The 16078-nt window shown below is 34.8% G+C and overlaps 2 protein-coding genes and 1 non-coding gene across 3 annotated transcripts; 1 reads left to right on the top strand and 2 right to left on the bottom strand.

Annotated features, from left to right (window-relative positions):
- The first annotated feature begins 3481 nt into the window (after positions 1 to 3481).
- On the top strand, positions 3482 to 3981 carry LOC139858635 (auxin-responsive protein SAUR71-like). Its single transcript, XM_071847469.1, has one exon. The coding sequence runs from the start codon at positions 3488 to 3490 to the stop codon at positions 3833 to 3835; it is 348 nt and encodes a 115-aa protein (XP_071703570.1). The 5' UTR covers positions 3482 to 3487; the 3' UTR covers positions 3836 to 3981.
- A 4892-nt stretch (positions 3982 to 8873) lies between these two features.
- TRNAR-CCG (transfer RNA arginine (anticodon CCG)) lies at positions 8874 to 8946 on the bottom strand. Its single transcript has one exon. It is a non-coding gene; the product is annotated as a tRNA-Arg (tRNA).
- A 1392-nt stretch (positions 8947 to 10338) lies between these two features.
- LOC139856837 (phosphoglycerate kinase, cytosolic-like) lies at positions 10339 to 13148 on the bottom strand. The gene is made up of 6 exons (XM_071845547.1): positions 12898 to 13148; positions 12419 to 12496; positions 12057 to 12317; positions 11557 to 11874; positions 11303 to 11461; positions 10339 to 10778 (listed from the first exon to the last, which is right to left on the bottom strand). The coding sequence occupies exons 1-6, from the start codon at positions 13090 to 13092 to the stop codon at positions 10584 to 10586; spliced, it is 1206 nt and encodes a 401-aa protein (XP_071701648.1). The 5' UTR covers positions 13093 to 13148; the 3' UTR covers positions 10339 to 10583.
- Between the last annotated feature and the right edge of the window lie 2930 nt (positions 13149 to 16078).

Here is a 16078-nt window from a genome sequence, read left to right as displayed (position 1 = left end):
TCGTAATTAATAGCCGCCTTTCGGTAACTTTTGAACTATATAATGCTTTGACAATCGTTATATTTATAGAATCACAATCAATAATTTATAACCGCGTAGCGCGTACCCCTAAATCTTGTTAAGAATCATATGAGATACTAAGTGCCTATAGATTATAGGTGAATGTACGTGCAAACTATGAGAAATATATTGTAGAATACATCTTGTGTTATTTGCAATATATCTAGCTAGATACACGAACTCGATTTACTCTTTCAATGTGATATAGCAATTAGACACGCGGCTTAATTAATTGTATTTCTTGTTTCTAAAAGTCAAATATAGATTTATTTTTCTGTTTCTTTTAGCATAATTCTAACAAGAACATAGATTATATTGCCTCTAACTAAGAATAACTAGCTAGCTAGATCCTCAACGTAACTATTCTAGTTGATAGTCATGTTGAAGCCAATAAATTAATAGGATTAAAGTTGATTTAAAAATCTCCCATAATGGGTTAAAACAATCGTATAAGTTTAATATCTTAATCCTTATTAGTGCATCATGTTGTCATACCCACGATCTTTTATTTGGTACATCTAACTTTATAATTAATGGCAAGTAGCATTACTTCCATTTATTTACTTTCTCCTAAGTGTAACATCATATGTATTGTTTTGCTCTTAGACCAATTGTAATGGTGATAAATTTTTTGGTGTTAACGTGTGAAGGTGGGTAGTTGTCCGTGACTTGACGTCGTGACAAGGCGTGATAGTAAAATGAAAAGTAGTGGGTGACGTGTTGATTGACGTGTTAATATATGATTAGACGTTGAGGAAAATGGGATAAAAATTATTTAAATTATATATATATAGTGTAAAAAAGCCTTGTGAAAATCAACACCTCAAAATATTTGTCGTATAATGGCACGCCACTCGAATTTGCCTCCAACATGCCGCGATACGACGTGTTAGTGGCATGTTGATTCAATATCTCCGGTGAGCATGTCGCGTTACAAGTGCTCTTAATGTAATACACAAAGCATGCAATAGAATTAAGGGAATAATCTTGTATAGTTCATAAATGCAATTAATAGCTTGTCCGAAATTGCGAGCTAATAATTTTCATTTTAAAAATTTACAACTAACATAGCAGTTAGAGAAAATATAAATTGTTTGAGCTTTAAAAAAAAAAAAAAAAGTTAGAGAAATGATATATCTAATTAAAATTATTCTTCCTCTTCAAATAATTTAAAGAGAGAAAACTTCACCAGTTTAAAACTCTCTTTTTCTAATACTTCTTTGGTTCACTCTATCTCGTTTTTGCTGCATGAGTTTTGTATAAATTTAGATTTAGTAAACTTGTGTAACAATAATAGTGTCCAGTCTCTACAAATATCTTGTTAAAGTTTCTTTGTTGTTGTAATTTTACCCATTACCGAAAATATACCCCATATTACTTTATTTATTTAACTATTTAAAAAAAGTAACACTTCATTCAACGATCATGTCTTCTTTGGAGATTCTTAAACATTCAACCACTAAATCACCCCTTAGAATTGATATATACCTCATGATTAGTAAGAATTATGTCATGGAGCAAATGAAAGAACACATCATGTCAATGTCTTAGAGATATGCAAATTTAATTCAGTAACTTGTGTATTCCCAAAATTATATGTATATCTATAATATTAATATGGAAAATATTAAACGAAGTCTTAAGGATTACCTTTAAACATTTATTATAAAGCGATATTTTTTAAGTATATTATAATGTACTTTTTATACTTAAATTCATAGGTTAATTTATTGATGAAAGTATGTAGTTTTTTATTGAAAATATTAATTTTGATTATGTATATCTACAATATTAATATGGAAAATATTAAACGAAGTCTTAAGGATTACCTTTAAACATTTATTATAAAGCGATATTTTTTAAGTATATTATAATGTACTTTTTATACTTAAATTCAGAGGTTAATTTATTGATGAAAGTATGTAGTTTTTTATTGAAAATATTAATTTTGATTAATGCTTAACCATTGCCCTTATGGGTACGGTTACCATTTTCTGAATTAATATTAATATATATTAATATTAACACATTAATTTTATTAATATTTTATTATATACTCAACAACATTAATATTAATATTTTAATATATACTCCATCTATCTAAATTTAATTGTACATAGACAAACAACACACAGTATAAAAAAATGAGTTCACGTGTATTTTTTTCTTTACTTTATAGTTTTACTCATACCTTTTACCTGACTTTTTTAATCTTACGTTGATGAAGTAAGAATATATATGAACATTATCTATTATTATTATTATTATTATTATTATTATTATTATTATTATTATTATTATTATTAATATTATTATATGTTATAAAAGTGAACAATTGATTTAAAACGTATGAAGAAATACCTGGCAATAAATAATGGAAGAAGGATTATCTTAAAACAAAGTTGGATGTATGTTTTTAGAAAAGAGCCATGCAAATGCTTACTTGTTAAAGAAAAAAAGGTGCTTACTTGTATTAATCGGATTCACCACATCCTTTTCATTTTTCCACTATAATATGAATTATTATATTCATTTTTTGTCAATTTCATAAAGATACTTTTTTGAATTCCAATCTTATCATCCACATATAATTCCCCATTTCCAATATTTTTTATTCATTTTATTTATACGTTAGCCATAGTTGAAAGTTTTCATTTGATATATATTTGATATACATATATATATTTGACGTAACTTTGAATATCAAAAATTTGTTAAGAAAATATCATATAGCAAAACTAAATAATATAATAATTATATACATTATATGTACTTGAACTAAGATAACCAAGAATAAAGATCGGAAGGCTAAAATGTAAAATTATGAATTATCATATACGGAGGAAATATAAATTCATAGATACTAAAATATATATTTTGAATAATTAAATAAAGAAAGAGTGTCAATTGTACCTGCCAAGTACACCAACTTGTACGATTTCTTTCTTTGTTTTTAGCTTTACTTTTTCCATATAAATATACACATCACCACAATATTAAGGCGCACTAAGACCACTCCCAATGGTACGCCCTCACCCATGTCTTCAACCCATTTCCTCGAGGGCTCCATTGGCATTGTCCCCGCCCTCACAAGCCCTCATCCACCCTCAACCACTTCGTCCTCATTCATTTCTTCCCCAAGCATCTCCCAGGACGGATTCTTTCTCTTTCTTCATGTATATGTGCAATAATTAGTTGTACATAAGCAAATAAATTTGTACCTTAATTTATTTAATTAATTTTGTGGGGTATGTAATGAGGAGAGAGTATGTCATGGTTGTCAATGGTGTGTTATGGGAGTGTTATGGGAGGAAGTGGTGAGAAAGGAGGAGAGAGAAAGCTGATGTGGCGCTGAGGAGGTGCCCATGACGGCGTCATGGTTGGGAGTGGTCTAATTAAACCATTTTTTTTTTCTCGTTCTCAAAAAATGAACAAATTCATTCGCCGTCTTTCTCGCGTCTCCGACTACTCTCCGTTACGTTCTACCGAGTCACCGGTTGATAACTCACCGGCCACCGTGCCGGAAGGATACCTTCCGGTTTACGTCGGAGAAGAAATGGAACGATTTGTGGTGAGTGCCCAATATTTGAGTCACCCTCTTTTTATAAACTTGTTAAACAAATCTGCTCAAGAATATGGTTATCAACAAAAGGGTGTACTACGTATCCCTTGCCACGTCATCATTTTTCGACGTCTTCTTGAAGCTTTACGTGTAGGTGATGATCAAGAAGACTCGTGTGATCTTCAAGATCTAACACAACAAACGGATCGATGATCAAGTTTAATTATTGATCGTAAATGGAGATTCATCAACGTGTTTGTATACTTGTATATTGTTAATTAATCAAATTTAGTTACTTAATTGTGTTTATACGGAGTATAATATAACTACTTTTAGTAAATTGTTGCTAAATGAGTAAATGGGTTCATATATCATTGATAGAGTACTTTATGTTGATTTGCTAACTAATATTTACATATATTACGTATATATTATAACATACGGAGTACGGAGTATATGTTTTAGTTAATTGCATATATAAGCTATGATGATGTGTTAAAAAGGTAATAAGGGTTGAAAAAAAGGAAGAAAGAAGGTTGAGTCATGTGAGTGGTGGTGGGAGTACTAGTGGAGTGGGCTTTCACTAATGACCTATTCTAAAGTAGCGTTAGTCGTGGACCGGAATTGACGGAAGGTGACGAAGTTAAACTGACGTTATATACGAGTGTTAGTCGATATTGTGACGGAAGATCAAGGGAACGTAAGGCAGGGAGGAACCATTCAAAGAATTAATATTATTATACTTTTGTTATTTATTTATTTTTCTTACTCAATTTCTAATCAGATTTTTACTACATCACCTTGCAAATATTTGACACACAAAGTTGACCTTTTGAATTAACGAAAATTAAATATAGTCACGTTAAAAACTCACTATTTCACCAAAAAGTACACAATCTGCCTTTAACGTCAATGATTAGAAATGGTCTAATCCCTTTGACACTACGGGCCTTGGTCATTATATTTGTAATTGTAATGTTTCCTAAGTAAAATAAATTATTGATATTGGGCTCGATGCTTCACAAATCGGGAAGGATAGATGAGGACGTGACACATCGTATACGAGTAGGATGGTTGAAGTGGAGGGCAGCGAAAGGGGTATTGTGCGACAAGAAGGTACCCCTTAAATTGAAAGGGAAATTCTTCAAGGTGGCAATCAGACCGGCCATGTTGTACGGATCGGAGTGTTGGCCAATGACGAAAGCCCAGGAGAGAAGGATGGAGGTGGCAGAAATGAGGATGCTTAGGTGGACGTGTGGTAAGACAATGCTAGATTTGATACCAAATGGAGTTTTTAGGGAGAACTTGAAAGTTGGGAACATAACCAACAAGCTGAGGGAAGGACGACTAAGATGGTTTGGACATGTTTTGAGGCGCCCACTTTTAGCCCCGGTTAGGAGAGTCGAGACCCTTGTTGTTGGGGGCGTAAGGAGAAGGGGTAGACCCAGACGTAGGTTGGAGGATAGATTGAAGCTTGACATGAAGGAGCTCTTATTGACTGAGGACATGACTTCTGATAGGAATTTGTGGAGGAGTAGAATTAGAATAGATGACTAGGCTTTACATTTTGTTTATTTTTTTATATATTTATATTATATTTCCTGCCTACTTGCTTGTGTGCCTTATCATATTGGCTGTACCTGTTTTACGGTTATATTATATATCTATACTTATTGTAGCATTTTCAGAGAATTTATTGCACTATATGGTTACATGTTTGTATTACATTATATAGCAATTAATTTATACATACTTACATATCACATGTTTTTATGCTATCATTGTATGCTTATTTGTCTATGTTTACATTGTATACCATCTATTTTATACTGCATAGTATACCTACATGCTTCTTACCAACATGTTTTCGTATACTTATTGTACTTACATGACTGGTTATACTTGCATATTTGACACGCACATATTTTAATTATATGTTATATTACATTATTTTGTTACATGCTTTATTTACCTATACATATCGTATTGATATATACTTTATTCATGGTAAAGTTTCTTTTTTATCTACTTTACTTGTATACTTTTACTGCACATATTGGAATTCATGGTTCTTTATGGTCGGAGGTCCCTAGGAAGCAGCCTCTCTGCTCTACAGAATAGGGAGGGACGACTTCCTCTACCTGGGGACCGATAGGTATCCGTGGGTGGAGGAATGACTTCCCTTTTACTTTAGGGTAGAGGAAAGGACTGTCTACATCTAACCTCCCCCATACTCCACTCTAGTGGAATTGGGTATTGTTGTTGTTGTTGTTAAGCTCTCAAAGTTTGGTCACATATCGCACTCTCTCTTCTTCAAGGAATATGGTGTGATCACTTGAATACTTTGATGACCATTATTTAGCTAGTGTCATATTATATTACAACTAACACTCTTTATCATCAAATCATCACAAAAAAGTTTCAAACTCGAACCTCTTTTATACGTAAACATTCGAGGCTAGCAAGAAAAGAGATAATCAATGATTACAATATGAAAAAAATCTTATCCATTATAATGTTTTCATCTCTTTTATCATTTTGATCGTGAAATCGGTCCTAGTACTTTTAAAAGTTAGCGAGTCTTTTCAAAAGTCTTCAATTATTATAAAACTAATCAAATACATGAAAAGTTTCTAATAAGATATCAAGTTTATTAATAAATCATTTGTTACTAATCTCTAAAAATGATAATTTCATCACACATGATCCATTATCATATAATCTTTTTATTGTAGATACTAAACTAAAGAAATTACACAATTTTAAACTATAACATTTGTGTTTATGTAGATTTCGTAAGATATGGTGATGAACACGTATCCGAATGATATGAATGTGTACATGAACAGTCATCTCATTAATTTCGAATGTCATGTTCAAAACATAAAAAGTAATCCCTTATAACGTTAAACTTTTGCATACATATATAAAGATAATACTACTAATTTGCTTTCGTGATTTAAATTAACTGATAAACAAATCTTCAAGATTAAATTGTTTGATAAATGGATTTCTTGATTTGATATAGGAAAAATATATGAATGAATTGATTATTTTATAGGATATAGAAGTTTTAAAATTGCGGGGCCCTTTGAAAGTTTGAATCTATTCACTTGCACGTTTTTTCGCTTTCATTGGAGACACCTATGTACATGAATGCTTATGACGATGATTATGTAAACAATAGTTATATTGTAAGATATGTGTTACTCATGAATTATGGTGGTTACAAGTGTGGGAGTTAGTTACAATGAAAAAGGTTGAGAGGATTTATTACGAGTAGGTGTATAGGTGTAGATTAAGGAGTTCTATTGTGTGTGTTAGTAAAAAGTTAGGGGAATTAGGGTGAAAATGTCGTATTTATACCTCATATAACATTTCCTTACAATGAATTAACATGTGCACAATACACATCATATTTGAATCCTAGCATTTTTTCTCTTGATGTGACTTGTGTTTGATAGTCTCTCTTGTAAGGATCGTATAGCCCAAACACAATGTCCTTCAATATATTGCAGGACATTGTGTTTGGGCTATACGATCCTTACAAATGGTATCAGAGCTAGGCTATAGTCCCGATGTGGTGGACAACGCAGTGGGCGCACCCCTGAGCGCAGGCAGCGACGTGACGCGACCCTGGTATGATGAGTTGATCCTGGAAGCCTTGTATCGAAATCTCTCTGCCCTCCCACCAGGTTGAGAGTTCTGAGGTGGCAGCGGTAAAGGTTGGATCCGGACTATCGTTGGAGGGGAGGCCCAGATGGACTTGGGTTTGAGGGGAGGTTTGTAAGGGTGTAAACCAAAGTCCAACATCGGTCATGGGATAAAACAAATGTATGTATATAAGTCTAAGGAGAAGTCTCTCTATCACCAATTAGTTTTAGAAAAAGGATGAACTCTTGGGCTTATATTGCAGGACACTGTGTTTGGGCTATACGATCCTTACATCTATCTAGTTGAACTTCGTGGTCTATTTACTTAGTGTTGGAGCCGTTTGGATCTTGGGATCGAAGGTTTTGGCGACTCGTTGACGTTGAGGATCGAATTAGTCAAACTGGATCGTTTTGAATCTGATTAGAACGATGCCATAGAGTCTTGATTCGATTTGGTGGGTTTTTGGGATTGCTATGATGAGAGGAAAACAACCAGGAAACCAAAATGGGTGATTAGATCATTAACCTACAAATGAAGCCATTCAACTCCTTATATACTCGTCTTGGGCTTCTGTCGGTCGACGGGCCCAACTTGTTTGGTTGATCTGAACTCGGGCCTTTTATGCACCAACACTTAGACTATTATCAATGAAGAATAACTTAGAATTTGACGATAAAGCTTGAAGTTCTAATAATATGTCTTTGAATCTTTGACCTCTCTCCTTAGGATTAACCATCTTGGTTTTGTTGAAAGATTGATTCTTGTGATCTTGATTTTAGGTTATAATATATGAAACTCTGGTTTTGAGTTTCAAATCTTTTCATGACATGAATTTTGGAAGCTTCTTCTCTTGGAATATCCATTTCAAGTTGAATTATGAAAGGTATGGATGAGTCTTCGTCTGAATCCTAACAACAATGATCTTAGTTTATTATACCGTACATGAATAGCAACTTTACTATAATATCACGTGAATATTTGTAATAATATGTGAAAGGGTCACTATGATACCATTGTGGGACTGTAATTTGGGGGCGACTAAGATATAAAATTCTTTTACACTTGCATATCGTAAATATTATAATAATAAACATGCCACTTGTCTCCACCGAGTATCGCCCTGCCAATGTATATAGTAATTTTTTTATACTTTTATTCGCATTTAGATTACATTCTTATTAGTCATCGTGTGTAGTGCACTAGTCAATTCATTACAAATGCAGGTGGCCATGAAGCTTATCATAAGTATCATTAGATCACGGACTCTTAACCTCAAGATACATGTGTTTTTGTTACTATCATTCCAACGTAATTGGTAAATATAATCAAAACCTTTACACATACTTCCTTGGTAAATGCCACATAATCTTCTCAGCTCCTGATGGCTGGATCGCTCTAGTTGAGGAATTTCATCAAGCACTTTGTGCTCATAAAAAAAGAAGGTTGCAAACTCACTACATAACGTGCACATATGAAAATTTAATGGAAGTAATCAATCGCTGGTGTTCATACTCATACAAGTAGATCAATCTTGATACAGTGAAAAAACAACTAAAAGTAAAGGAAAAAGAACACATAAAAGGTGGTGCAAAAGAGACGATCGCGATGGGACTCGAACCCACAATCTCCCGCTCCGGAGGCGAGCGCCTTATCCATTAGGCCACGCGATCTGTTCTTTTTGATTTATTCATCTTATTAATTATAGTAAACTGGAGGTTCACATTTATCCACCACATATACCGAAACCGGCAAAGGTAGGTGAGTAATGTAGAACCTGTTAACCAATGTCAATTGCTTACAACTTTACAAAAGGAGTGTAGGTGAGTTATGAATCAAAACTAAACCCAAACTCTGTCCGACTCTTGCCATGTGTTCAACTATATGCTTTTTTATTTTTATTTATTTTTTATTTTTTTTACGAGGAACCCCCTAGCGACGAGCCATAATGGCTCCCCTCTAGTTGGTAAACCCCGGGTAAACGGCAAGTCAGGCCTCCACCGCTACCAGGCAAAGCATCCTCTAGTCAATCAGTCACTAAATGGAGCTCGCCCCAAGGTATTTGCCTTGAAGGGAATCGAACCCGTGACCTCTTGCTTCATTGGAAGTCCTGGTGACCACCCAGGCTATGCCTGGATGGTTGCTTTTTTATCTTTGTTCAAAGATAAACGTAACACATATTTTGTTCTATTGCGAGAAAATTGACAAAACAAGTAAAATAAAGTTGGGACTTAACACATCATCCTTGATATCCGCTAGTCTGCAAGCGAACTACGACTTTAAAGGTGTTGCGTAAACTTTATATATCCTTGTGTAAGATTTTGTATCAGTGTCACTTTTGTGCAACTTGCCAAACAGTCATCCAAGCGTTTTACCACATCCAGCCAAGTCGATGCATAATGAGCATAAAACAAGTGAAAACCTAATTTTTTTTTTTTTTTTTTTTGGCGAAAAAACTAAAACTCATATAGAAACGAGGTCCTTTTCCAAAGGAAAACACCCTCAACAGATAATACAAGGGAAACGGGGGGAAACGGGGGAGCTCGCACCTAGAAAGCAACCATCTAAACAAAAACTATCGATAAACGAGCGTCCACTAACTAACCGAAAAACCTTAATACGAAACTATACAATACTAAACCGAAACTATCCAACAGCAACGGGACCCAAACCAAATGAACCACGTGAAATCAACCTCTAGGTCCCGCCCTTTTCAACTTACCATTAACCGTCTCTATCAAAGTGTTCTTCCCGGACCGATTCTCTATCTTATAAGATAACACATTGGCGGATCCATCATCCGAAACATTTTCCTCGGCCAAGCGTGACATCATTTGATCGAATGCCGCGAAAGCCTCCACGGACATGTTTCCTTTCCCGTTTGCCGATGAACCGCCGTCTCTTCCATCATGAGACCTCATAAACAAGTTTTGTATTGCATCACCGTAATCTAAGTCGTCAATATGATCCTTAAGTTTTGTATATTAGTAAAAACCTAATATGCTTGCTATTTCTTAGTCATATAACATAACAAATGAATAATAGAAAAATGTCTGTCACCATAGTTGATCAGAGGCTTATTATTAAATAATAAGTTGTCCAGTAAATATCAAACTTGCTATGAAGATACACAAAAGTAAGCAACAAAACATTACGGCTGAAGTTTAAATTCAAAATCTCTCACATGCTCTCAAAAGCTAGCCAAATATAATGGCTGGAGGATCACTTATTAAATTCAAGTGCAAAACATGACCAATTTGAATTCTATCAGAACACATATCAACTCTGGTTTTAGAGAAACAGAACAGGATCAAGCATCATCGAGAGCAAGCACACCAGGGAGTGGCTTCCCTTCAAGAAGCTCCAAACTCGCACCACCACCAGTTGAAATGTGACTCATCTTGTCAGCCAGCCCAGCCTTCTCCACTGCTGCAACTGAGTCACCACCTCCAATGATGGTCGTCACTCCCTTCCCACTAAGCTCTGCTAGCTTCTTTGCAATAGCCTGGATTCATCATATTTATAATAACCATCAAACTTCATCCATTTAAAACAAATAAGTCGTAGTATTTGAGTTAACAATAATGATTACAAAAACTATAGCATGTTGTAACAATCAGCTTGTGCAATCATTTTTTTGGATATCAGTTTGGGATCACGGGATCACCAAGGGGGACTAAACCACCCACACGTTTATCGCCCGGAGTTGCATAGCCTGCCCCCAACTACTACCATGGATGAAACCCAAACCAATCCGAGGGCATGGCCGGTAAAACCCCCCCTCCCCGCTTCCCCCACACTAAGCGAAAGGCGACCTGGGTGGATACTTCAGGTGAGGGATAACATAGAGTGCAATGTTGCAGCCCAGAGGAGTTGAACTCCTGACCTCTCGCTAAGAGAGGCATGCCACTACATGTTGAGCTACAACTCAATGTTTGTTTAGCTTGTGCAGTCATAATAAACTATATGAAACCGAACCAGTGCCCACCCACTTGCGAAAGAGAGAGTGTAATATATGTATGTATGTACCTCTGTGCCTGCAGCAAATTTCTCAAACTCAAACACACCCATAGGTCCATTCCATATGACAGTTTTGGTAGAGTCCAAAGTTTCACTAAATGACTTGATGGAATCTGGTCCAATATCTAGTCCCATCCAACCATCAGGAATGCTGGATGCTGGAACAATCTGCAATGATATTCAACAATAAGACCTTTATGAGTCATAAGTCATTACAGTAATAATATAAACTTAAAGTACTTAAGGGCGAGGGAAAAACTAACCTTGCTGTTCGCATCTGGAGCAAACTTGTCGGCAATGACAATATCAGAAGGGAGTAACAGGGAGACTCCCTTAGACTTGGCCTTTTCAAGAAGGGATGTAGCAAGGTCAAGCTTATCTTCCTCCACAAGGGAAGAACCAACGGCTAGCCCTTGGGCTTTATAGAAAGTATATATCATACCTCCACCAAGGACAAGGATGTCAACCTTATTCAATAATGACTCGATCACACCAATTTTACTGGACACCTTTGACCCACCCACTATTGCAGCAAATGGCTTCTTAGGGTTAGACACAGCTCCAACTAGGTAGTCAAGCTCCTGAAAACAATTAAAAAATAAACATCAAATTATGCAAAGTTCATTTGGTAACTTGTAAAGTCAAACCGAACACCTTTTATAGAAACCATTCATATTCCCTGTTTTAAAACCCTGTATCCAAAAACCCCCTTGTTGAATAGAACAAACAATCATCTAATACTTATATAGCTTTAAAACAAAACCTTTTGCATGAGGAAACCAGCAACAGAAGGCTTCAAATGCTTTGCAACACCCTCAGTTGATGCGTGTGCCCTATGTGCAGTGCCGAAAGCATCATTGACGTAAAGGTCAGCAAGAGATGCCAATTTCTTTGCGAATTCGGGGTCATTTTTCTCTTCCTCCTTGTAAAACCTCACATTTTCAAGGAGCAACACACCTCCCTCTGGGATCTCAGCCACCAATTTCTCAACCTCTGGACCTATACAATCGCTTGCAATCTTGACCTGTTGAATTAAATCGCAAACGTGCACATAGTAACATATAAGCAACACCTTCAATGACACGAAACCAGAATTGTACAAGTGGAAAGCATAGATGAACAAACCTCAAGTCCAAGAAGTTCAGAGAGTCTAGGCACTAGTGGCTTGAGGCTGAACTTTGGGGTAACACCCTTTGGCCGTCCCTATATACAACACATAAAAAAAAAGGCATTTAAAACAACTTTCCACAAGTTACAATTAAAAATATCCAGTAAGACTATCATTGTGCATTAAATTGCAGTTTAGGATCAAAATTTCAGTTGGAACCATTATATAGACATAAATCAGTTACCATTATTTAGACATAAATCAGTTAAAACTGTTACAGGAGTTGTACGCATCACAGTTCAAAATAGAACTATCACAATCTACATAATGATGCAGTCTCTCAGTTGGTACAAGTTCTAAAGTTCTAGTCAATATGCTATGTAAGGATGCTTTAAAACTAATTAAATTACCAGATCATTAAATCAGAAACAAAACAATTGCTAATAATTCGTATATAAGTAGATCAAAATTAGATGAATATATATGATAGATATACCAAATGTGAAGAGAGGATAACTCTGGAGCCATTGGACATCAAGTACTTGATAGTAGGAACAGCAGCACGAATACGAGTATCATCAGTGATATTGAAGTTATCATCCAAAGGTACGTTAAGATCAACCCTAACAAACACTCTTTTCCCCTTTAGATCTGCTTCTTTTAAGCTACTTACACTCTTCTTTGTTGCCATTTTTCAATCACTTAGTTACAAATTCACTGTTGAAATAACAGAAAACAGAAACGCTAATTAGTATCGAGAACAATAACAGTTGAACTTAATTATACTTACTTGATAGTATTATATTATTAATTCGAAGTATATAGAGAAAAGTAAGACCGATCGGATGGATTGAACTTACAAAGCGGAGAGATCGAGAACGTAACCCTAGTATACGGTAGTGGGTAATCAGAATGGTCAATAACGAATAATCGAGTACCTATTTGTAGAAATTAAAAAAATAAAAATAGAAATGAAAAGCTTCTTTGTCAAGACAACCCGGTGGGCTTGTTTCTGCCTTATAATGTCTGACCGGCCCACAATTTCACTTAACCACTAATGACTTTTTATGATATAACTAGTGTTCGAACCCTCGCTTCGCACCGGGGGTTCGGTTTTTAATGTATTTTATTGCGTTCAGTTTGTAAAATTTTTTTGCGGCTAATGATGATGTTGTTAAAACGCAACTCGAGTCGAACTAAAAGGTATAACCCGTGAAAGATTTAAATGTTATTTAAAATTAACAATATATGTGCATCTCCGCGTTTCGCTATGGAGTTGTCGATTTTTAAAAATTTAACGGGGAATTAACGTGTATGAAAAGTACCCCAAATATTTAGCGTTTTTTAAAAAGCGCCCGTTTTGCGTATAGCTAGTGACATTGTGTTCCTAAAATTATTTCGAGTTTAACGATGGTGGCGGAAAAATTTAACTCGTTGCGAGTGCGAAGATATGACTCGTTGAATATTTGGGTGGAGTTTGTTTAAGATTTTTTATGAGAATGGTTAATTGACACTTTACCCCCCTGTTTGGGTGGTGGATTTGATTTTTTGGAGGGGTGGTTTGTGGTTGAATTTGAAAAAAAAAAGGAGCAAAAAGTCGAAAATACCTCCGAGTACTATTCATTTTTCATTTGTCTTTTAGAATATAGGTATAATATAATATAATATAATAATTAAGTTTATTTTAAGTATTTAACAACTTAAAAAAAAAAAAAAAACAGGTTGCGTTAGGAATTATGTAAATCTGATGAGTCAAAGATTTTTAGTCTGTATTATTTGAGTCTGTAAATTTAGAGTCTGTAATATTTAGAGTCTGGAAGATTGAAGAACACAGACTCTACTCAACAAGAAATACTCGTGCTGAACAAAGATCAAATCAAATACGTGTGAAGCAAATTAAGATAATATTGAAGAGATTACATCAAAGCGAATATCTCTGATTTCTAGGAGAATATAATTGAAGAGATTTGAATTATATTGTTTCCTTATATTTTGCTATGGTTGTTTAGGAATTGATTCGATAAGATTTGAGAAGCTTGTTTCTCAAATCTATAAATAGGGAATATGTAATTCATTTCAATTCGTCAATTTTAATAACAATTTTCTTCTCTATTGTTTCATTCTCTTTGTGTTAATTTATTTGAAAAGTTCAATTGATTCCGTACTTTATAACCTAGTTGTTATTCTGTTCAATTGATCTTATATAAATGTTCTAGGTTGTTGATTGTGGACCAACAACTGGTATCAGAGCGGTTAAAGATATAAATTCTTTTGATTTTCTTTAAACGATCTATTAAAACCTAGAACAAGAATACACATTCATCATGTCTGCTACAATTACTGCTCCTGTCATGGCAGGAAAAGGTGTTCCAATTTTTGATGGTACTGATTTCACAACCTGGAAACTAAAGTTACTTTAGTAACTGGGTTCTGTTCATGATGAAATGGAAAGAGTTCTAACTGAAGGACAAATTATTCCAGGCAAATGGACTAAAGAAGTAAGTAATGTTGATGGTACTGTGGTCAAACCTACTGAGTTCATTCCAACTCTAAGAACTCAGTGGACAGAACAAGATGCTATTCTTTATAGATTAGATAACAAAATCAGAAGTATCATTGGCAATGCAGTTTCTGTTCCTATCTTGAGAAAGGTATGACATGCTAAAACTGCAAAAGCCATGTGGGATATTCTGCTAAATGATTTTGAAGGGGTCACTGTGGTTAAAACTCAAAAGAAGAAAAATTTTGTAAGGTTATATGAAAATTTTACTGCTGAACCAAAGGAATCATTGTTTGATCTTCATTCAAGATTTCAGGTGTTGATCAATGATCTGGAAGGAGCTGAAGTTATAAAGACTCAAGCAGAATTGTGCCAAAAGTTTGTTGATGCACTTTCAGAAACTTTTGAATCTATCATCATCTCAATGGTAGTAAGTGAGAAGTTGGATAATTATGATCTTAGTGGGTTATTTGGGATCCTCACAAATTTTGAGGAAACCAGATTGAAGAAAAAGATCAATGCTAAGAAGATAGCCAAAGATCAAGATGCTGCTTTAGTTGCAACAACCAAAAGAAACAAAGAATTATTTTCAAGCTATTCTACCAAGGCTGAATCAGTTGAAGAAAGTGATGACTCTTCAGAGGATGAAGAGGTTCAAATGCTTGAAGAATAGATGGCTCTTCTTACTCAAAGGATTGAAAAGAAAAGGTTTGGACCTAGGAAAGAAAAAAGTCCTTTTGATCCTAAGAAGGCTACTTGTTTTAAGTGTGGAAAGGTTGGTCACATTGTTGCTGAGTGTCGGTCTAAGGTTGATTCTAGTTCAGACTCTGGTAAGTATTTGAAAAAAGCAAAGAAGTACAAGCAGAAGTACAAGAACTTGAAGAAGGAAGGAGTAAAGCCTGTGGTAAAAAAAGGCTGAGAAGGCTCTCTACACAGAAATGTTGGTGAGCTATAGTTTAAGTTGTAACAGTAATGTAAGGTAGGCCACGAGATTTCAGTGTTTCAAACCAGCGTTTCAAATCAGTAATTCAAATCAGTATGATAAAGTATATGCTTAACCGTGGGCACATGGTAACTAGACTTAACGTAAATATAAATATCACCCCCTAAAAGTACACCTGGCGAGTGCGTATGTCCTCGAAGTATTAAACACCCGTTAAATGCTAGCGCGACTAGC

This window comes from Rutidosis leptorrhynchoides, chromosome 7 (genome assembly GCF_046630445.1).
Source record: "Rutidosis leptorrhynchoides isolate AG116_Rl617_1_P2 chromosome 7, CSIRO_AGI_Rlap_v1, whole genome shotgun sequence".
In the NCBI taxonomy this organism is placed as follows: Eukaryota; Viridiplantae; Streptophyta; class Magnoliopsida; order Asterales; family Asteraceae; genus Rutidosis; species Rutidosis leptorrhynchoides.
The sequence above is the reverse complement of the archived record's forward strand: the minus strand, read 5'-3'. Positions and strand labels throughout refer to the sequence as shown.

Excerpts from the sequence above, each read along its gene's own strand:
- LOC139858635 (XM_071847469.1), top strand. The coding sequence starts at position 3,488 with ATGAACAAATTCATTCGCCGTCTTTCTCGCGTCTCCGACTACTCTCCG.
- LOC139856837 (XM_071845547.1), bottom strand. The coding sequence starts at position 13,092 with ATGGCAACAAAGAAGAGTGTAAGTAGCTTAAAAGAAGCAGATCTAAAG. Across the intron at positions 12,497-12,897 it reads TTATCCTCTCTTCACATTTG|GGACGGCCAAAGGGTGTTAC; the intron begins GTATATCTATCA and ends TGTTGTATATAG. Across the intron at positions 12,318-12,418 it reads CTGAACTTCTTGGACTTGAG|GTCAAGATTGCAAGCGATTG; the intron begins GTTTGTTCATCT and ends TTAATTCAACAG.